General features: G+C 53.7%; 1 protein-coding gene across 1 annotated transcript; it reads left to right on the forward strand.

The window, feature by feature from the left end:
* Window positions 1-13250: 13250 nt before the first annotated feature.
* Window positions 13251-22869, forward strand: Lpcat4 (lysophosphatidylcholine acyltransferase 4). The gene is made up of 14 exons (XM_042687679.1): window positions 13251-13441; window positions 13899-14041; window positions 14587-14807; window positions 14925-15037; window positions 15263-15323; window positions 15816-15874; window positions 17883-17917; window positions 18428-18482; window positions 18580-18662; window positions 18870-18995; window positions 20398-20530; window positions 21864-21962; window positions 22235-22391; window positions 22622-22869. Exons 1-14 carry the CDS (start codon window positions 13322-13324, stop codon window positions 22795-22797), a joined length of 1581 nt encoding a protein of 526 aa, XP_042543613.1. The 5' UTR covers window positions 13251-13321; the 3' UTR covers window positions 22798-22869.
* Window positions 22870-24043: the final 1174 nt, after the last annotated feature.

Raw genomic sequence — 24043 nt, forward strand, 5'->3', positions numbered from 1 at the left:
CCTCCCTTGATTTGATTACCTACACTTCTATTTGGGAGGGAAGAAAAATACCTTCAGAAAACAAAGATGGAGTTACAAATGAAGTATTTATAAAGCTTATAATAACACCAAATTTTAATTTCTATGGAATAGTATTTATATGTAATAAACTCTTAAGCATACTGAAGATAAAAAACTTATTTTAAGTCCTTCAAAAAGGAAATATTTTCTCCCCCTTGCATGTTTTTAAAAGCAATTTATCTTACATTCAAGAATGTCTGCAGTACTTCATGAGGGTATTTATAATGGGTTATATATAAAGGGATATTGAACTAGGTCACCTATCTATCTCTGCAGCTAGCACACACTCTTTCCCTTTTTGGGTGTGATTTGTGCAAGCTCAGATAGCCTAGGACTTTCTTTCCATATATATATATACATATATATATATAATGTGTCTTTGAATAGAAGCTTCATGAGTCCCATTTTGGACTACCAAAGAAAATCTAATAAAATAGAATATCCTGCCTGATTGATAAATCATTTGATTTCCACTTTTCTTTTCTTTCTACCCCTTCCTTCAGCAAAAAAGCTCAGGGACAAGCCAAATACCAGCGGGTCACACCTGTAATCCTAGCTACTCAGGAGGCTGAGGTCTGAGAATTGTGGTTCAAAGCTAGCCCAGGCAGAAAACTCCATGAGATTCTTTTTCTTTTCTTTTCTTTCCTTTTTTTGTCGGTCGTGGGGCTTGAACTCTGGGCTTGGGCACTATCCCTCAGCTCTTCAGCTCAAGGCGAGCACTCTACCACTTGAGCTATAGTGTCACTTCCGGTTTTCTAGTGGTTTATTGGACTGGTACAAATAATAATAATAACAATAATAATAGCAACAACCAGTGCAAAAGACAGAAAGGCTGACAGTGTGGCTCTTAATACTGACTGCCAAATAGATCGATTCAAAAGTTCTACCCATTAGGCTCATAAGGTAAATCCTGTAACTGCTCTTTTTTTTTTTTTTTTTTTGTATGTCATGGGGCTTGAACTCGGCCTGGGCGCTGTTCCTCAGCTCTTCAGCTCAAGGCCAGTGCTCTACCACTTGAGCCACAGTGCCACTTCCAGTTTTCTGGTGGTTCATTGGAGGTCAATCTCATGGAGTTTCCTGCCGGGGCTGGCTTTGAACTGTGAGCCTCAGATCTCAGTCTCCTGAGTAGCTCGGATGACAGGCGTGAGCCACCGATCCTCTGCACTGTTCTTTTTTTATGAGAGCTTTTTTTATTTTATTATTCTATCCCATTTAATTTTTTTTCTAGGAACACAGAAATGCATTGAATTTACTTTACAAGCCATCAGTAGACCACACTGAAGTTTAAAAATACTGCATTTGATCATAGACCAATTTGAATTTTGTTAAGAATCAAAAGCTGGGAGACTATTTTTAATAATAACCAAAAATTCTTCCTTTTCTTTCTGTTTCCTGATTTTTCCAACAATGGAAAATCAATCTCAATCTCTGTTTCTCTCTGGGTGTCCTTTTCATACACTTTTAAATGATACCAGCCTCACAAGGTCCTAGTGAGTGTTGTCATTCAAGAGCTCTCTAGTTCAGATTCACTTTTGTAATGTTTATAATATTAACAGTGCACAAAAATTGTAATATGGAGTCTAATCACCTTTACAAATAGTTAAAGTTAGCTACATTATTAGGAATAAAGTTTTCAAACTGTGATACCAAATTCCCTCCTCTTTCTTTCCTTCCCCAATTAGGAATTTAAGAATGTGATGCAAAAAGGTGCTTTTCTCATTGGAACAGAGCTCTGAGAGAACATGTTGCTTTATGCTGGACTCTAGACTTTGCATTGCTCTGTCTTGGCCAGCACCGTGCCTTTGTGAGCCCACTGCTGTTCATGCTCTAGACACAGAGCTGACACACACCTCCACCATGTTGAAGCCTCACTGGATCTTCACCACCTGAATCACCAGCCAGACCAAAGAACTACGTCTTTGGAAGATTGAGCACCACACAAAGGAATTCTATTCTTCCACCAGAAAGAATAGCATCGCCCCATTTGTAAGGAAAGAGAAAGACTTGAAATAAGTGAAGTAAGCCAGACCCAATGAAACATAGATCCCATGGTTTCCCCTCATTTGTAATAGTTAGTGTACATCTAGGATAGTCCTAGCAGAGTACTACAATAGCCCTATAGCTATGTGCATATGAGATATAAGATGATGCTAAGCAGAATGAGCTCCAAGATAAAGAAAGAAGAGGTTTTACTTTGTTGCTGTGGTTTTTAAAGTACTATGTGAAGTTACTTCTTTTGACTTTAGTTTTTCCCCCTGTGGTTTATCCCCTGTTGTCACTGTATTTGTTTTGGTGGCCTATGTCTTGTATAAATATTTGTCTCAATTAGGGAAGGGAAGGAAAACAACAAAATGGTGAGACAAAGGACAAAGGGGAACAAATGCAACAGTGACACCAATGAGACAACATGTTGGACACGATCTTTACAATGTGGGGGAGGTGGAAGGAAAGTGGGAGAAAAACGAGGGAAGGGTAGCAAGTTTTGACAGGAAATGTACTCGCTACTTTACATATATCTGTAAATCACCTCTGTACATCACCTTGACAATATTTTTTTAAAAAACAGGTGAAAGAATAAACCAAAAAAAAATAGTACATCCTGAGAAATATGTGCCTGAAACTCGAGACCATTCAGACCTCAGTACATGCTCAATTTTCCCTAGACATACAAATTGGCCACAGGAAGAGATTAACAACTGATAATGAAGAACAATACTGATAACATACTGTAATAATAGTTTCCTGAATGTGGTCTTTTTGTTCATTTCTAAGACTTTCTACACAAAATTTTCAGAGTACACTTAATTGCGGATAACTGAACCCAAGAAAAAGAAAACTAGCCAGGCACCAGTGGCTCACGCCTGTAACCCTAGCTACTCAGGAGTCTGAGATCTGAGGATTGTGGTTCAAAGCCAGCCTAGGCAGGAAAGACATGAAATTCTTATCTCCAATTAACCACCAGAAAACCGGAAGTGGCACTGTAGCTCAAGGGGTAGAGCACTAGCCTTGAGCTGAAGAACTGAGGACAGTGCCCAGGCCCAGAGTTCAAGCCCCACAACCAAACAAAAAAAGAAAAGAAAAGAAAAAGAAAAACTGTAGGAGAAAGGGAATTCTCTAACATATTTCTAGATACGTGGTTAAGAGACATACAGATATAAAGTAGTCCTGAACTAAGTCACTATGCTTGTGAAAAATTACCTGTAACTGCTCTGAGTGCTGCAGCTGAGCTCCATAGTTCCCAATGTTACTACATCACATGAATGCTTTCAGAGAAAACACTGGAGGGCAGAAGGAATCAATGCCAACTCCATCACACACTGACATCTCCATCACACACTGTCATCTCCATCACACACTGACACCTCCATCACACACTGACACCTCCATCACACACTGACACCTCCATCACACACTGACACCTCCATCACACAATGACATCTCCATCACACACTGTCATCTCCATCACACACTGACATCTCCATCACACACTGTCATCTCCATCACACACTGTCATCTCCATCACACACTATCATCTCCATCACACACTATCATCTCCATCACACACTGACACCTCCATCACACACTGACACCTCCATCACACACTGACATCTCCATCACACACTGACACCTCCATCACACACTGACACCTCCATCACACACTGACACCTCCATCATACACTGTCATCTCCATCACACACTGTCATCTCCATCACACACTGTCATCTCCATCACACACTGACATCTCCATCACACACTATCATCTCCATCACACACTGACATCTCCATCACACACTGACATCTCCATCACACACTGACACCTCCATCACACACTATCATCTCCATCACACACTGACACCTCCATCACACACTGTCATCTCCATCACACACTGACATCTCCATCACACACTGACATCTCCATCACACACTGACATCTCCATCACACACTATCATCTCCATCACACACTGACACCTCCATCACACACTGACATCTCCATCACACACTGTCATCTCCATCACACACTGTCATCTCCATCACACACTATCATCTCCATCACACACTATCATCTCCATCACACACTGACACCTCCATCACACACTGACACCTCCATCACACACTGACACCTCCATCACACACTATCATCTCCATCACACACTGACACCTCCATCACACACTGTCATCTCCATCACACACTGACATCTCCATCACACACTGACATCTCCATCACACACTATCATCTCCATCACACACTGACACCTCCATCACACACTGACATCTCCATCACACACTGACATCTCCATCACACAGACATCTCCATCACACACTGTCATCTCCATCACACACTGTCATCTCCATCACACACTGTCATCTCCATCACACACTGACATCTCCATCACACACTGACATCTCCATCACACACTGACACCTCCATCACACACTATCATCTCCATCACACACTGACACCTCCATCACACACTGACATCTCCATCACACACTGTCATCTCCATCAGACACTGACATCTCCATCACACACTGACATCTCCACGACACACTATCATCTCCATCACACACTGACATCTCCATCACACACTGTCATCTCCATCAGACACTGACATCTCCATCACACACTGACATCTCCACCACACACTATCATCTCCATCACACACTGACACCTCCATCACACACTGACACCTCCATCACACACTGACACCTCAATCACACACTGACACCTCCATCACACACTGACATCTCCATCACACACTGACACCTCCATCACACACTGATATCTCCATCACACACTGTCATCTCCATCACACACTGACACCTCCATCACACACTGACATCTCCATCACACACTATCATCTCCATCACACACTATCATCTCCATCACACACTGACATCTCCATCACACACTATAATCTCCATCACACACTGACATCTCCATCACACACTGACATCTCCATCACACACTGACACCTCCATCACACACTGACATCTCCATCACACACTATAATCTCCATCACACACTGACATCTCCATCACACACTGACATCTCCATCACACACTGACACCTCAATCACACACTGACACCTCCATCACACACTGACATCTCCATCACACACTGACATCTCCATCACACACTATCATCTCCATCACACACTGACATCTCCATCACACACTGACATCTCCATCACACACTGACACCTCCGTCACACACTATCATCTCCATCACACACTGACACCTCCATCACACACTGTCATCTCCATCACACACTGTCATCTCCATCACACACTGTCATCTCCATCACACACTGTCATCTCCATCACACACTGACATCTCCATCACACACTGACACCTCCATCACACACTAACACCTCCATCACACACTATCATCTCCATCACACACTGACATCTCCATCACACACTGTCATCTCCATCACACACTGATATCTCCATCACACACTGTCATCTCCATCACACACTGTCATCTCCATCACACACTGTCATCTCCATCACACACTATCATCTCCATCACACACTATCATCTCCATCACACACTGTCACCTCCATCACACACTGACATCTCCATCACACACTATCATCTCCATCACACACTGACATCTCCATCACACACTGTCATCTCCATCACACACTGTCATCTCCATCACACACTGGCATCTCCACCACACACTGTCATCCCCATCACACACTATCATCTCCATCACACACTGTCATCTCCATCACACACTGACATCTCCATCACACACTGTCATCTCCATCACACACTATCATCTCCATCACACACTGTCATCTCCATCACACACTGACATCTCCATCACACATGACATCTCCATCACACACTGACATCTCCATCACACACTGGCATCTCCATCACACACTATCATCTCCATCACACACTGACACCTCCATCACACACTGACATCTCCATCACACACTATCATCTCCATCACACACTGTCATCTCCATCACACACTGACACCTCCATAACACACTATCATCTCCATCACACACTGACATGTCCATCACACACTGACATCTCCATCACACACTATCATCTGATCACACACTGTCATCTCCATCACACACTGACATCTCCATCACACACTGACACCTCCATCACACACTAACACCTCCATCACACACTATCATCTCCATCACACACTGACATCTCCATCACACACTGTCATCTCCATCACACACTGATATCTCCATCACACACTGTCATCTCCATCACACACTGTCATCTCCATCACACACTGTCATCTCCATCACACACTATCATCTCCATCACACACTATCATCTCCATCACACACTGTCACCTCCATCACACACTGACATCTCCATCACACACTATCATCTCCATCACACACTGACATCTCCATCACACACTGTCATCTCCATCACACACTGTCATCTCCATCACACACTGGCATCTCCACCACACACTGTCATCCCCATCACACACTATCATCTCCATCACACACTGTCATCTCCATCACACACTGACATCTCCATCACACACTGTCATCTCCATCACACACTATCATCTCCATCACACACTGTCATCTCCATCACACACTGACATCTCCATCACACATGACATCTCCATCACACACTGACATCTCCATCACACACTGGCATCTCCATCACACACTATCATCTCCATCACACACTGACACCTCCATCACACACTGACATCTCCATCACACACTATCATCTCCATCACACACTGTCATCTCCATCACACACTGACACCTCCATAACACACTATCATCTCCATCACACACTGACATCTCCATCACACACTGACATCTCCATCACACACTGACATCTCCATCACACATGACATCTCCATCACACACTGTCATCTCCATCACACACTGTCATCTCCATCACGCAGTGTCATCTCCATCACACACTGTCATCTCCATCACACACTGACATCTCCATCACACACTGACATCTCCATCACACACTGACATCTCCACCACACACTATCATCTCCATCACACACTGACATCTCCATCACACACTGACATCTCCATCACACACTGTCATCTCCATCACACACTGACATCTCCATCACACACTGACATCTTCATCACACACTATCATCTCCATCACACACTGACACCTCCATCAAACACTGACATCTCCATCACACACTGACACCTCCATCACACACTGACATCTCCATCACACACTGACATCTCCATCACACACTGACACCTCCATCACACACTATCATCTCCATCACACACTGTCATCTCCATCACACACTATCATCTCCATCACACACTGACATCTCCATCACACACTGACATCTCCACCACACACTATCATCTCCATCACACACTATCATCTCCATCACACACTATGATCTCCATCACACACTATGATCTCCATCACACACTGACATCTCCATCACACACTATCATCTCCATCACACACTATCATCTCCATCACACACTATGATCTCCATCACACACTATGATCTCCATCACACACTATCATCTCCATCACACACTGACATGTCCATCACACACTGACATCTCCATCACACACTATCATCTGATCACACACTGACACCTCCATCACACACTGACATCTCCATCACACACTGACATCTCCATCACACACTGTCATCTCCATCACACACTGTCATCTCCATCACACAGTGTCATCTCCATCACACACTGTCATCTCCATCACACATTGACATCTCCATCACACACTGTCATCTCCATCACACACTATCATCTCCATCACACACTATCATCTCCATCACACATTGACACCTCCATCACACACTGACATCCCTATCAAGGCCTCACTGATATCTCCATCTTGGCTGCCCGACCTCGCAGGTGACTCTCAGGTCACTGGTTAGTCTAAGGCACATGCTGGACTTGAACCTAAACATACCCAGTGCCCAGAGGTCAACAAACCTTTATTTTTTGCTGTTGCTTCGTTGTTGCTCTGCTTGTAGTAAGAACCATTTGTGGTCCTTTTTTTGTGGGGTTTAGGGGTTTAAGACTCTTGTTTTCTATACAAGAGCACTGTTCCACCAATTACAACATGCGTTCTCTTTAAGAAAGTGTTCCAGGGGCTGGGAAGGTGGCTCAGTGGTAGAGTGCTTGCCTTGTATGCATGAGGCCCTGGGTTTGGTTTTTCAGCACCACATAAGCAGGAAAAGCCAGAAGTGGCACTGTCGCTCAAGTGGTAGAGGGCTTGCCTTGAGCTGAAGAGCTGAGGGACATCGCCCAGGCCCAGCGTTCATGCCCCACAACCAACAAAAAGAAAAAAAAAAGACAAAAATGTGTTCCAAACCTGGTTTCACTGTTGGCAAAGAACCATCTAGGGCTTGCTCAGTGCCTTGGGGCCCACACTCCACAGCCATGCAGCAGGTCTGTGCCCTGCATCAGCCCCGACCTCTCAGAGCAGAGTCACCTCTCCCGGGACAGCACCCAGCTTTGGCTCCATTCCTTCAGCACGGCTGGCACCCACAGAGCCATTTCCAGGAGCATTTCAGAGCCTGTGCTTGAGAATCTTCTTCTCACGAGGGGAGAACTTGAACACCTCCCTGCCCTCAGCTTCAGGGGCCTCTGCAAACCTAGATCAGCAATTCCACACCATCAAGCTGCTGTGGGTGTTCATCTGGATAACTTGTGAAGAGCACTTAGCTCCGCTTGGCCATTACTGTGTTCTTTTATGACAAATAAATGTATTTACACATTGTGTTTATGTGGTACCAAGGAATCAAACCCGGGGTGTCATCTAGGCAAGCCCTTTCCCACTAAGCCATGTTCCTTGCCCAGCAGTACTGCTTGGTAACAAACGTATTCTCATTAGTATGGTCACTCTCCATAGTCCTACCTGCAGACCCTGCCTACTCCAGGGGAGACCAGCCTTGGGCTGGGGCCAGAACCCAGGGCTTCTACCCTGCTAGGCATATTCTGCCCCAAGCCAAGCCCCTAGTCCTTTTCTGTTTGTTTTGCATTTGAGCAGGTTCTCATCACCTTTACCTGGACTGGCCTCACACTCCGGCCTTCCTGTCTCTCTATCTGGAGTAGCTACAATTACAGGCATGTGCCAGCACGTGCAGCCATAGCACGATTTCTGACCCCGGCATGGTGATTGTCACCAAAGTAGCCTGGCTGCTTTTCAGCAAGTAGGTGTGGTCACTGTATTCATAGCAAAGCAGGAATTTGCTCTTAAGAGAGCTGTGGGGTGATTTGGGTAGAGTGCAACTGCCACCTAGTGTCACTTTTGAGAATGACCAACAGTCAATATGGCATGGGGGTTCGTCTGTGAGTGACAAGTGGTCAGCAAAGCATGGGGGAGAGACTAAGAACATTTGGAATCCCACCAACACCATTCCAGAAACAAAGAGCAATGCCAGGCCCTGAGCTGACACAGAGTTCCACTCCTTTCCTCCATCTTCACACTCTGGAGAGGCACTGGATTATGTCCTTGGCACATCCACATTTCTTACGGATGAAGCTGGCATCAGAGCATGCTCTTTGGGGTGTGAGAGCCGGGCAGGCCCAGTGCAGAGCCTCGGGGGCTGCTCCCTGCAGACTAGACCTGAAGGAACCGGGAAGAGCGCATGCTGGGCTGGAGAGCTGGGCAGTAGCTAGGCTCACACAGGCTATGGAGAGGAGCGAGTGAAGGTAACAGAACAGAGACCCAGCTGGGCACTGGTGGCTCATGTCTGTCATCCTAGTTACTCAGGAGGCTGAGATCTGAGGATTGTGGCTCAAAGCCAGCCTGGGCAGGAAAGTCCATGAGACTCTTATCTCCAATGAACCACCAGAAAACTGGAAGTGGTGCTATAACTCAAGTGTTAGGACAATGTCCAGGCCCAGAGTTCAAGACCCATGACTGACAAGAAAGAAAGAAAGAAGGAAGGAACTGAGACCCAGTCCAGACACACCAACAAGGGTTCTGCCAGCACCACAGAGAATTAGAAATTAGCATCAAGACTTTCCAAGTTAGTGTTCATCGGCTAATACTGGAAGACCCAGAAAGATCAGCATGGTCCCTGCTCAAGGTAGACATGAGAACTCTAGAGTGCTCACTGTTCACTGGCTGGCCTAAGCGTTAGTGGGGTTTGACTTTGTTTGCCTGTCTTTTCCTGACACTTCATAGCAAATATAAATTAACTATGCACACGATAAATTTACTGAGTGCTAAAAGCCAAAAAAGATAGTGAACATTGCCATACATAGGAAGATTGTTAGATGTATTTGTATATTCCTATAGTACCTCGGTTGTGACTTTGTATTATACAAGCTTTCTCCTTGGGTGGGGGGGGGGTGGGGGGAGGCTGGGAAGGGATGGGAAGGGGAAACAAAAGAGGAGGCTACAATGCTTGATAAGAAATGTACTCATTATATTGCCCATGTAATTGTAACCCCTCTGTACAGTATTTTCACAATAAAAAATTTTTTAAAAAAGCTTTCTCCTTTGTTAACTACTCTGTTTTCTTAAAATCCTTGGGGAAGGGCCTCATGGCTCATGCCTTTAATCCTAGCTACTCAGAAGTCTGAGATCAGAGGATCAAGGTACCAAGCCAGCACTGGCAAGAAAGTCTGTGAGACTCTTATCACTAATTAAGCATCAAAAGAAGCCGGAAGTTGAACTGTGGCTCCTGTGGTAGAGTGCTAGCCTTGGGCAAAAAGCTCAGAGACAGCACTCAGGCCCTGAGTTCAAGACCCAGGACTAGCACACTGGCGAGCACATGTGTGCGCATGTGTGCACACACAGACACAGAATCTATTATTTTACAGCTGGAGATATAAGCCAGGTTCAGTATAATTGCCTAGAATACACCAGGTCCTCCTGGTCTAAATTCCCAACACTGAGGAAAAACTTGTATTTCTAGATTTATTTTTAATTATTATTGTCTACAGGCATTTAAAATAATAATAATTGTTTTTAGAATACTAGAGCCAACCATCAGCTTCATTTACCCTCTGAGGCTCTCGCAAGTAGCATTAGAAAGTGGTCAACTCTCCTTCCATTAGCATTACCAATATTTATACACTTATGCCACTTCTTGTATTTTTGTCCCTATCAGACATCAAATCTTCTGATTGATTTTATAAAAGATTATAGAACAGCCTGGACTAAAAAACTAAAATGTGTTAGTCCTCTTAGGTTAACACACTGCCTTAGCAGCTGAGTAACTCACCTGTATGTACAGCTCTGGAAGATGGAAGTCCAGCGACGGAAATGGCATCTAATCCAGGCTCCTCTTGGCTCCTCGCCACTTCCCGTTTTGTGCTATCTTGGCTCCCTCCGTACATGTTTTGTTTTTGTTTTTGCCAGGGCCTTGTGCTTCTTTGGCTGGCACTCTACCACTTGAGCTACCCCTCCAGTCTAGCTTTTTGCTGATTGTTATTGCTCAAGCCCAGGGCTGGCTCTCTACCAGTTAAGCCATGCCTCCAGCCCCCTCATAATTTTAACTTCGGAATAACGTATAGGAATACCCTGGAGCGCCTCCCCCGCCCCTCAGCCCCCCCCCCACACCCTGCTTCTCTCCTGTAGCTAGCCTGCACCCCCACAAGGGAAGACGGGGTCTGCCCAGCCCGGGCGGGGAGCTGTGGCGCCCAAGGCCTTCACCTTCTCTTGCTCTGGACCTTGGCATCAGGGCCTGGGGCTCGGCTGCGAACCTCTGCCTAGGCCACACTCGGGACCCTGCGCAGGCTGGCTTCGAACTCAGCCTCGGGAGGAGCGGGGATCCCGGCGGAGCGGCTCGGCCCGGCCTCCTTGAGGGGCTTTAATTCGCCTTCCGCAGAGGCGCGGACGCTACCGGAGGGCCCGCCAGGCCTCCGCGAGGCGGGCGGACCGACAGCCCTGACCGAGGGGACGAGCCCGGGCACCGAGCCCGGGCCGATCCGAGATGGGCAGCGGCCGCACGGGCGTGGGCAGCTCGGGCACTGCTCGCCTCGGTCCCAAAGCCTCCTTCCGGAGGACAGAACCGGAGACCGGGCCGCCCGCGGGCGAGGCGGTGCGGAGGTCCCGGTGAGGCCGGGCCGGGGCCTGGCCGGCGCGGAGGGGCCGGGCGCAGGGGCGGCAGGGCCCGCGGGGCAGCGGGGCACTGGCAGAACCGGACGCTGACAGACAGAACCGGACGCTGACAGACAGAACCGGACGCTGACAGACAGAACCGGACGCTGAAAGACAGAACCGGACGCTGACAGACAGAACCGGACGCTGACAGAACCGGACGCTGACAGAACCGGACGCTGACAGACAGAACCGGACGCTGACAGAACCGGACGCTGACAGAACCGGACGCTGACAGAACCGGACGCTGACAGACAGAACCGGATGCTGACAGACAGAACCGGACGCGCGGCGGGAGGAGGAAGGCTCCTGGGTCGCGGAGGGGCAGCCGCCCGCCCCGCCGCCCGCCCCGCCCCGCCGCCCCCGCCGCCCCGCCCCGCCGCCCCGCCGCCCGCCCGCCCCGCCCCGCCGCCCCGCCGCCCGCCCGCCCCGCCCCGCCGCCCCGCCCCGCCGCCCCGCCGCCCGCCCCGCCGCCCGCCCCGCCCCGCCGCCCCGCCGCCCCGCCCCGCCGCCCCGCCGCCCGCCCCGCCGCCCGCCCGCCCCGCCCCGCCGCCCCGCCGCCCGCCCGCCCCGCCGCCCGCCCCGCCGCCCGCCGCCCCGCCGCCCGCCCCGCCCGGCCGCCCCGCCGCCCCGCCCGCCCCGCCCCGCCGCCCCGCCGCCCGCCCCGCCCCGCCCCGCCGCCCCGCAGCCCCGCCGCCCGCCCCGCCGCCCCGCCGCCCGCCCCGCCGCCCCGCGCCTCTCCGCGGCCGCGCTCAGGAAGCGCGCTGACAGGCCTGGGGTGCGCGCCGCGCGGCCGGGAGGAAACGAGGGGTCCACAGCGGCGCCCCGCAGCGAGGCCGGGTCGCTCCGCCTGACCCGCGCGGGGACGCCGGGAGCGCAGGGCAGCGGGGCCCGCAGAGGACCGCGGCTGGATCTGCGCCCCGCCCCGGCCCCGCGAGCCACGCCCCGCGAGACCCGCCCCGCCCCCGCGAGCCACGCCCCCCGCGAGCCACGCCCCTGCCCCGCCTCCGCCTCCGCCTCCGCCTCTCGGCCGCGCCGGGCGGGGCCGCGGCCAACGCGCCGCCGCCGGAGCCGCCGCCGCCGCCGGAGCCGCCGCGGTGCTGCGGAGCGGGGCCCGGAGCGGGGCCGGAGCGGGGGCCGCGGCCTCCCTGCACCTCCTCCCGCCATGCGCCAGGGAAGCCCGGGGGGCCGGGCCCCCCTCGAGCCCGACCCCGACCCCGGGCCCCCGGCGCCCCCCAACCCCTTCGTGCACGAGCTGCGGCTCTCCCGCCTCCAGAGGGTGAAGGTGCGGGGCGGGCGGGGGCCGGGGCTCGCGGGCGGGCGGGCGCGGGGACGAGGCCGCGGGATGGAGCCGGCGCGGCAGCGCTGCGGGACTCGGAAGGCGGCTGTGGGCCGCAGCCCGCACGCGGCCCCGGCCGGGCCCAGGGCGCGGGCCTGCTGTGGGGGCCGGGCGGCCAGGTGCGCGGCGAGGCCGGCGAGGCCGGGGAGGCCCGAGCCCGCCGCTCCGCGTACGGCCCCCGCCCCGGCTCCCGGCAACCCCGTCCCGGTGGAGCGGCCCCCCGCATCGCCGGCTCCGGCGGCAGAGCCCCGAGGGTGCGGGGGCTGCGCGCGGCCGGAGCTCCCGCCGCACCCCAGGCTACCTCGACCTCCCCGGCGGGGCCGCCGCGGGCCGGCATCCCGTGACCTCTGTGACCTCGGGCGCGGGAGCTCCGGGCCGCCCCTCACGCGCGCCCGCCCCGCAGTTCTGCCTCCTGGGGCTGCTGCTCGCCCCGCTCCGCGTGCTCCTGGCCTTCGTCGTCCTCTTCCTCCTCTGGCCCTTCGCGTGGCTGCAGGTCGCGGGGCTGACGGAGGAGCAGCTGCGGGAGCCGATTACCGGGTGGAGGAAGTGAGTGGGGTCCCCGGACCCCCGCCTGCCCGGCGGGCGCGGGGTCCCGGGCGGGCATCCCATCCCACCCCACCCCACCCCCCACCCCGTCCCGGCTCGGCACGGCGCCTGGCGGGGAATCCGCCCCCTCCCCCCCCCCCCCGGCCCGCGCCGCCCACCCCCGGCCCGCCCCCCCCCTCCCCGCTCGGTGCGCCCCCCCTCCCCGGCCCGCGCCGCCCGCCCCCCGCCCGCCCCCCCCGGCCCGCGCCGCCCCCCCCCAGCCCGCCCCCCCCCCGCTCGGTGCGCCCCCCCCTCCCCGGCCCGCGCCGCCCCCCCCCCCCCGGCCCGCGCCGCCCCCCCCGGCCCGGGGCGCCCCCCCCCCCCCGGCCCGCCCCTCCCCGCTCGGTGCGCCCCCCCCCCCCGGCCCGTCCACCCCCCGGCCCGCGCCGCCCCCCCCCGGCCCGGGGCGCCCCCCCCCCGGCCCGCCCCTCCCCGCTCGGTGCGCCCCCCCCCCCCCCCCGGCCCGTCCACCCCCCGGCCCGCGCCGACCGCGCCCTCGCCCGCAGGACCCTGTGCCACAACGGGGTGCTGGGCCTGAGCCGCCTGCTCTTCTTCCTGCTGGGCTTCCTCCGCATCCGCGTGCGCGGCCGGCGCGCCTCCCGCCTGCAGGCCCCGGTGCTGGTGGCCGCCCCGCACTCCACCTTCTTCGACCCCATCGTCCTTCTGCCCTGCGACCTGCCCAAGGTGGTGTCGCGGGCCGAGAACCTGTCCGTGCCGGTCATTGGAGGTGAGAGCTCCCGCAGCACGGGAGCGGATGGCGGCCCGGCGGACCGGGGCGGGCTCAATCCGCGAGGAAGGGAAGGCTGCCAGACTGCTCTCACCCACCCTACCCCTTCCCCACCAGCCCTTCTGCGGTTCAACCAAGCCATCCTGGTGTCACGGCACGACCCGGCCTCCCGCCGCCGCGTAGTGGAGGAGGTCCGCAGGCGAGCCACCTCGGGAGGGAAGTGGCCTCAGGTGGGTAAGGCCTTGGGCCTCCCCTGGAGCCGAGTGCCTCCCCCTGCCCCCTCCCCCTGCGCACAGCGGGGCTCCCCTGCCCCCTCCCCCTGCGCACAGCGGGGCTCCCCTGCCCCCTCCCCCTGCGCACAGCGGGGCTCCCCTGCCCCCTCCCCCTGCCCCCTCCCCCTGCGCACAGCGGGGCTCCCCTGCCCCCCTCACCCTGCGCTTGGGTTTTCTTCCCAGGTTCTGTTCTTTCCTGAAGGCACGTGTTCCAACAAGAAGGCTTTGCTTAAGTTCAAACCAGGTACTGGAAAGGCTGGTGGGAGGGAAGGCTATGGGAAGGGAGCCTGGGCTCAGGGAGGAATAACGGGACCGTGGAAGGATAATAGGGTCCCAGGGAGAAAGAGGGACAGAGAACCCCTGCCTAGTGCTGACAATTGAGGAGTCAGAAAACTACAAATGGGAGTTGGGGATAGGTGGCTCATACCTGCAATCCTACCTACTGAGGAAGCTGCCACCTTAGGATCACAGTTCAGACCCAGCCCAAGCAGGAAAGTCCAATTAATCATGGAAAAAGCTGGAAGTGGCACTGTGGCTCAAGTAGGAGACCACTAATCTTGAGTAAAGGGGCTTAGGGACAACGCCCAGGCCCTGAGTTCAAGCCCCAGGACCAGCAGAAAAAGAAAGAAAAAGGAAAAAAAAAACTACAAATGAGTGGCATGCAGCCAGAATCCTGCTGTGAACTGCCCCTCACTCCTGCTGTGCATTCACCTCTGTCTGGGGTGGGGTGGGATAGGGGCCTTCATCGCAGGGGTGCCTGTGCAGCCTGTCCTCATCCGTTACCCCAACAGTGTGGTAAGTCTTAGTCCAAGAAAGCCTATAACGGAGGAGTATGTGCCCACACCAGTGGGAATAAGTGGGAGCCTTTGGGCCTCCCTGGGGGGGGGGGGTAGATGGTAATGCCCTGTCCCTGTGAGGGGGGTAAATGGTAATGCCCTGTCCCTGTGAGGGGGGGTAGATGGTAATGACCTGTCCCTGTGAGGGGGGTAGATGGGTAATGTCCTGTCCCTGTGAGGGGGGGTAGATGGTAATGTCCTGTCCCTGTGAGGGGGGTAGATGGTAATGACCTGTTCCTGTGAGGAGGATAGATGGTAATGACCTGTCCCTGTGAGGGGGGTATAGATGGTAATGACCTGTTCCTGTGAGGGGGGTAGATGGTAATGACCTGTCCCTGTGAGGGGGGTATAGATGGTAATGACCTGTCCCTGTGAGGGGGGTATAGATGGTAATGACCTGTCCCTGTGAGGGGGGTAGATGGTAATGTCCTGTCCCTGTGAGGGGGGGTAGATGGTAATGTCCTGTCCCTGTGAGGGGGGGTAGATGGTAATGTCCTGTCCCTGTGAGGGGGGTATAGATGGTAATGTCCTGTCCCTGTGAGGGGGGGTAGATGGTAATGTCCTGTCCCTGTGAGGGGGGGGGGTAAATGGTAATGACCTGTCCCTGTGAGGGGGGGTAGATGGTAATGTCCTGTCCCTGTGAGGGGGGGTAGATGGTAATGACCTGTCCCTGTGAGGGGGGGTAGATGGTAATGACCTGTCCCTGTGAGGGGGGTAGATGGGTAATGTCCTGTCCCTGTGAGGGGGGGTAGATGGTAATGTCCTGTCCCTGTGAGGGGGGTAGATGGTAATGACCTGTTCCTGTGAGGAGGATAGATGGTAATGCCCTGTCCCTGTGAGGGGGGTATAGATGGTAATGCCCTGTCCCTGTGAGGGGGGGTAGATGGTAATGACCTGTCCCTGTGAGGGGGGTAGATGGGTAATGTCCTGTCCCTGTGAGGGGGGGTAGATGGTAATGTCCTGTCCCTGTGAGGGGGGTAGATGGTAATGACCTGTTCCTGTGAGGAGGATAGATGGTAATGACCTGTCCCTGTGAGGGGGGTATAGATGGTAATGACCTGTTCCTGTGAGGGGGGTAGATGGTAATGACCTGTCCCTGTGAGGGGGGTATAGATGGTAATGACCTGTCCCTGTGAGGGGGGTATAGATGGTAATGACCTGTCCCTGTGAGGGGGGTAGATGGTAATGTCCTGTCCCTGTGAGGGGGGGTAGATGGTAATGTCCTGTCCCTGTGAGGGGGGGTAGATGGTAATGTCCTGTCCCTGTGAGGGGGGTATAGATGGTAATGTCCTGTCCCTGTGAGGGGGGGTAGATGGTAATGTCCTGTCCCTGTGAGGGGGGGGGGTAAATGGTAATGACCTGTCCCTGTGAGGGGGGGTAGATGGTAATGTCCTGTCCCTGTGAGGGGGGGTAGATGGTAATGACCTGTCCCTGTGAGGGGGGGTAGATGGTAATGACCTGTCCCTGTGAGGGGGGTAGATGGTAATGACCTGTCCCTGAGGGGGGGTAGATGGTAATGTCCTGTCCCTGTGAGGGGGATAGATGGTAATGACCTGTCCCTGTGAGGGGGGTAGATGGTAATGACCTGTCCCTGTGAGGGGGGTAGATGGTAATGACCTGTCCCTGTGAGGGGGGTAGATGGTAATGCCCTGTCCCTGTGAGGGGGGTAGATGGTAATGACCTGTCCCTGTGAGGGGGGGTAGATGGTAATGACCTGTCCCTGTGAGGGGGGTAGATGGTAATTCCTGTCCTTGTGAGGGGGGGTAGATGGTAATGTCCTGTCCCTGTGAGGGGGGGTAGATGGTAATGCCCTGTCCCTGTGAGGGGGGGTAGATGGGTAATGCCCTGTCCCTGTGAGGGGGGGTAGATGGTAATGCCCTGTCCCTGAGGGGGGGGGTGCAGGGGGTGGGGGGGTATAGATGGATAATGAACTGTGTCCCCCACCCCTCCCTCTGTTTTTCCCCTAGGACACCACCAGCTGGGCATGGAGAGGCCCCGGAGTGTGAGTTCTGGGTCCTGAGTGAGGTTGGGCAGCGAGGTCCATCAGAGAACTCCTCGCCCAAATTCTGATATGCAGAAGGGATACATGGTCTTTCTCAGGGCAGGACGGAGCGGCCTCTGGTGGAGAAGCCCATTTCCCAATGATCTAGCACAGCCTGGCTCTCCGCCCGCCGCTCCTACTGCAGCCATGGCTTCTCCACGCTCCCTGTGTGGCGTACCCTCGGCTGCCCCTTTGGGAAAGCCACCAGCCTTGGCAAGCCTTGGCTCTTTGCCCTCCCTCTGCTGTACCCCTGCTACACTTCCCTCTTTCCACACTTCTGGCCTTTCTCAAAGTCTCCCAAGTGTGTGTGCACTCAACATGGCCAGGAATGTGGCTAGGGTCCACGTTTGAATCATGGGCAGAACTTCTACTGTCTCTTAGAACAGGAAGAGCCCATGCTTAGAGAAGGGGCACATGACAGTCTGTCCCCCGCTTAGTGGCTGGTGAACATGGTGGTCTGTCTCCTCTTAGACTCAAAGTCCTCTGGCTCACAGCAGCCCAGCCCTGCAGCTTCGTGGATGTGGAGGTAGGACCGTGGTTGTGGGGTGGGAGAAGGGCGTCACAGGTCCCCAGCGCTTCGGGGAATGCGGGGGTGGGCACTCATCTTGCAGGTTCTATTTCAGTTCCTCCCCGTGTACCAGCCCAGCCCCGAGGAGAGCAGAGACCCCACCCTGTATGCCAACAATGTCCAGAGGGTCATGGCACAGTGAGTGCACCACAGAGCGTTTCCTGGAGCCGACAAAAGGCCAGAGAGCAAAGATAAGGCAGGAGAAGGAGGGGGCGGGGGAGGGGACCACTGAAACGGAGGAGAGAAAGGTAAAGGTGCCTGAGCTGTCCTCGGACGGCCTGAGCCTCTGATGCATACTCAGAAGCGTCTTCTGCTCCCTTCCTGTCTCCATTCTTTGTCTTCTAGAGCTCTGGGCATTCCAGCCACTGAATGTGAGTTTGTAGGAAGCTTGCCTGTGGTTGTGGTAGGTCGGCTGAAGGTAGCATTGGAGCCACAGCTCTGGGAACTGGGCAAGGTGCTTCGGAAGGCTGGGTAAGTGGCTTCAGAGATGAGGGCATCACAAATTGAGAACATAAGTGGAGGGAGGGTGCGAAGTAGAAGAAGGAAATTCTTTATTATTACTTTATTGTTGTTTTAGCGGTGATATACAGCAGGGTTAAAAAAGGGGGGGGGGCAGCCATGCTAAAGCTACCAGCACAACTATGTTTGTTACAGCATTATTTACCATAGCTAAAATATGGAACCAACCCAGATGCCCCTCAGTAGAGGAATGGATCAAGAAAATGTGGTATATATACACAATGGAATTCTATGCCTCCATCAGAAAGAATGACATTGCCGCATTTGTTACGAAATGGAAAGACTTGAAAAAATTATATTAAGTGAAGTAAGCCAGGCCCAAGGAAACATAGGTCCCATGGTTTCCCTTATTTGCAATTACTAGTATATGTCTGAGACAAGCAGAAAAAGTCAGATAAGTTGATGTTAGGTGAAATGAACCCCAAGATAAGGATTCAAATGTTTTTTTCTTTCTTGCGATTGTTTCTAACACATTTATAAGATGATTTCTTTGTTGCTTTCTATGTCCCTCCCCCATGATATAACCCCTGTTTTCACTGTATTTGATGTTGGTATACTTTGTGGAGGAGAAGGGGAAAAAAAATTGTTTAAATAGGGATACAGGTGGACCCATTGCAACAATGAGATGTACAAGACGTTATGTAGAAAAATGAACTTTACAACTTTGGCCTGGGGGGGGGGGGGCGCTGGGAAGGTAGCTCAGTGGTAAAGTGCTTGCCTTGCATGTCTGAGGCCCTGGGTTCGATTCCTTAGCACCACATAAACAAAAAGAAAAAAGCCGGAAGTGGCGCTGTGGCTCAAGTGGTAGAGTGCTAGCCTTGAGCTGAAGAGCTGAGGGACAGCGCCCAGGCCCAGAGTTCAAGCCCCATGACGGAGAAAGGAAGGAAGGAAGAAAGAAAGGACATTCACTAGTTGGTGAATAATCCGATACTTGGAGGTACTGGCAAGAGGACTGCAGTTCAAGTCCAAACTACAAAGTTATCCAAGACCTATCTCAAAAGCCAAATACAAATAAAAGGACTCTGGCTCAAATGGTAGAGTGCCTGCTAGCATGCACAGTCCCCATACCAAAACAAAAAGAGCAGGAAAATGAAGGGTGTGCCGTGTAGGGAAGAAGAGTGCAAAGGGGGGGCTCAGCATTCTCTCAGAGATGCAGCCGTTGAGAGGCTGGGGAGGGGCTTGGTGCTCGTCCAGCCTTGGTGAAGCTCTGGGTTCTATCCCCAGCACCACCACGGGAAAAACTAAACTAGGCAGCTAAACCTATGCCCTGTTTATCCTGGTGTGGTGCCAGGGCCCTGTTGTGCGGGGCATCTGGAGGACACTGAGCTCTGAGCCTTCAACTCCTGCCTTGCAGGCTGTCCCCTGGCTGTGTGGATGCGGGAGCAGAGCCGGGCAGGAGCCGGATGATCAGCCAGGGGGAGTTCGCCAGGCAGCTGCAGCTCTCGGACCCCCAGACAGTGGCTGGTGCCTTCAGCTACTTCCAGCAGGTAAAGAGAGCAGAGCGGAGCTCAGAGCCAGGACGCACTCCAGGCTAGCCTGCCTCTGAGTTCCCTGGCATCCTGTTGGCCACCCAGCCGAGTGTGTGCTAGACAGCTGCTCCACATATCCCGAGCACTGTGATCACAGAGGAGGAAAAGGGAAGGGCCCATCAGTGAACCCCATCAGTTTCTGATGCCACTTTAGGGACTGGCAAAGCTGAGAACTTGGAGAGGTGTAGGACACAGAATGAGTCTCAGGAGTCAGGTGGGCGAGGTGGGGGAGTGGTGTGGAAGAATCACTTCTGCACCGGTTAGACCTGGAGAATGGGAGACCCACAAGGATGTGCAATACTTGGGCAGATTTCTTTTTTGCATATTCTGTAGCTTCTCTAAGCGATTTCCTCAGCTGACTCAAGAATCTTGGCACACTGTATTTCCTGTGATGTAACTGTATTTCCCAGGTTAAGTATAATGTATAATTCTTGTTATTTTTTGTTTTTTCTTTCTTTTGGAAGGAGGGTTCTCATGATGCCCAGGCTAGTGTACAGTCTGAGGCTCAGGGTCTTCCTACCTCAGCCTGCTGAGGTGCTGAGACTACAGGCATAGTCTACACCACCAACTAGAAGATGACCGTTAAAGGTTGTAACAGCCAGCATTAGTTACAGGGCGTTTCCTCCTCCACTCTCCTAGGGCCAGGGACCAAACCCAGGACCTCGAACATGTTAAGTGTTGCACCACTGAGCTATTCCCTAGTCTTCCTAAAGGCACTTTTCTCAAGATGCATTGTGGCTGTCAACATCCTCTCAAGGATGCTAGAGAGATACAGTGCATCCTGATGCACTCACACCAGTAATCCCAGGAGAGATCTGATGCTTGTGTATGGGTGCATATGTGTGCATGTACACACACACACACACACATCTACACCTGTAATCCCAACACTTGAAGGAATGTCAAGTTAGAGGCCCAGACTGGGCTGCATAAAACCTGCTCCAGAGCAGCAGTGTGGAGTCCTTGGGCAGCCGGTACAACATGAATCCCACTGGAATTTGAATTTTCTATAAGAAATTAGGCCATTGTCCCCCCCCCCCCCACCTCCTTTTGCTGGACCAGTTCTCCCACAGAGGCTGTTGTGAGAGAACCAGTCTGTCCAGCTTAGGGACCAGAAATGCCCTCCTCTGGTATGTCAGAAACCTGATGGTAACTTCAGAATTCCCCAGGACTGGGTTCTGAGCAGAGTGGTCACAAGGTCACGCCTGGTGAGAGGAGCCGCCGAGAGAGACCACAAGGGAAGAGGAGGTTTTGAGGCTCCCTGGTAACTGGTTTTCCTTTGACCCTGCAGGATGCCAAGGGTTTGGTGGACTTCCGAAATGTGGCTTTGGCACTAGCGGCTCTGGACGGTGGCAGGAGCCTGGAGGAGCTGACTCGTCTGGCCTTCGAGGTACCCGGGGTCAGTGGACGTCCACCCCAGACATCTGTGGGGTGTCATTCCCCGTGGCTGTAGTCAGCAGCGTCTCATGTCCTGCCAGTGCCACGCAGCCTTCGGTTGCACCCAGCATCGCTGTGTGGAGGCGGAGGTGGGAACCAGCAGGTGGAAGCTAGGAAGCTTCCAGTTCTCCTGCAGAGAAGGGCCCACAGGTCCGAGCGTGCCAGTGGAAGAGTAGGAGCCTGTGGAGGCCTGTGCACCTGACTGGCATCCCTGTCTTGCCCAAGCTGTTTGCTGAGGAGCAGGCAGAGGGATCTGGTCGCCTGCTGTGTAAAGACGGCTTCAGCACCATCCTGCACCTGCTGTTGGGCTCACCCCACCCTGCTGCTGCCATGCTGCACGCTGAGCTCTGCCGGCCAGGACCCAGCCGAGGCCTCTCCCTCTGTGAGTTGCTGCTCAGCCATGGGAAGCAGAAAGTACCAGGTTAGGAGGGAGCAAGGCTGAGGCCTGTGCCAGGGCCAGGGTCTCTACGAGATAAATTTGGAAAAGAGGTAGAACACAAACCTGGACTTGAGAAGGCAGACAGCTGGGAGGAGCCAGGCTCTGTCTGAAAGGGCAGTCGTCCTTTTCTTCACTCTTGGGCCCTTTTACCTCTTTTCTCACTCTTTATCCAGATGAGTTCCAGAAGTTTTCCCTTCACGACCCTCTCTATGGGAAGCTCTTCAGTACCTACCTGCGCCCCCCCCACAAGCCTCACAGCATCTCCCAGATACCAAACGCCTTGACCCCGGGCAGCCCCACGGCGCTGGCCAACGGGACTCTGCAAGCACCCAAGCCCAAGGGCGACTGATCGCCTGGGCCTCTCCCATGTGCCCCGGCCTTCCCTCCTCCCCCCCGTGCCTGGGCCTCCCCCATGCGCCCCGGCCTTCCCTCCCCCCCCCCCCCCATGCCTGGGCCTCCCCCATGCGCCCCGGCCTTCCCCCCCCCCCCCCCCCCCCCCCCGTGCCTGGGCCTCCCCCATGCACCCCGGCCTTCCCTTCCTTCCCCCCCCCCCCCCCCCCCCCCCCCCCCCCCCCCCGTGCCTGGGCCTCCCCCATGCGCCTGGGCCTGCCCCGAGTGCCCGTGCCTCCCCCCACCTCGCGTGTGCGCCTGGGCCTCTCGCGCCTCCTCCCTCAGCTCAGATCCAGCCCCGCACTCAGGACAGCGCTGGGGACCGCCCTACGCCTCAGTCCCATCTCTGCTCTGGTTTGCTTTTCGTTATCAATGTTTATTTTAAGTTGGTTTTAATTTTTGTAAGAAACTATTTTATATATAAATATATATATATTTAAAAAATGGGTTCAGTGACATTGATATTAGTTTGGAAGGAAAGGAATGAACAGCTGTGGGGTGCTCAGTGGAGATCTGAGAAAGTTCCAGAGGCCAGTGTCAGGCAACTGCAGGGTGAGTTCTCTGCTCTGGGATGGAAAGCCTGCTTTCCTGTATAGATATTGCAGAGGCCTCTCTCCTCCCAGTACAGCTTCCCCATGAACCTTCAGCCCATCCCTTGTTCTGTTCCCAGTAAAGATTGAAAAACAGCTTACTGCCGTTCCATGGAGAGAGTTCCCCTGACACACTGTGAGCTGAGGGCAAGCACTCCTCCCTGCCTAACCTCTTCAGCAAAGAAATGGCCCCTGAAGGGGCTATGTCTGGACACACATCAAGAGCTGATTTGCTTGAGGAAATTAGATGTCTGCTTAGAGATGTGACAGGTCAAAAAGCACCTTCCCCTTTCTAGAGTCATAGGGAACTCCTCAGCAGTACGTCCTCATGTGGCAAAGAAGGGATTAAAAAAAAAAGACCTTTGGGCACAGCATGAAAGCTAGTTGCCAGCCCAGAGGATGCTGCAGGAACCAGGACCGGGCCTGGGGGCGACAGTTTCTTCATCCATAGAATCTGTAACTACCCTGTCTGCTTTCATAGGATCCTGCCCAGTGCAGCAAACACTCAAAAGGACACAGCGAGAACAATCCAAAAGAAAAATCCTTTATGATCTTTTTTCACACAGCTCCTTCCAAAAGTCCTTCCCCCTTCCAACTACAGGAACCAGTCACAAC

The sequence above is a fragment of the Dipodomys spectabilis genome, unplaced genomic scaffold (genome assembly GCF_019054845.1).
Source record: "Dipodomys spectabilis isolate Male_0828 unplaced genomic scaffold, ASM1905484v1 ptg000108l, whole genome shotgun sequence".
Lineage (NCBI taxonomy): Eukaryota > Metazoa > Chordata > Mammalia > Rodentia > Heteromyidae > Dipodomys > Dipodomys spectabilis.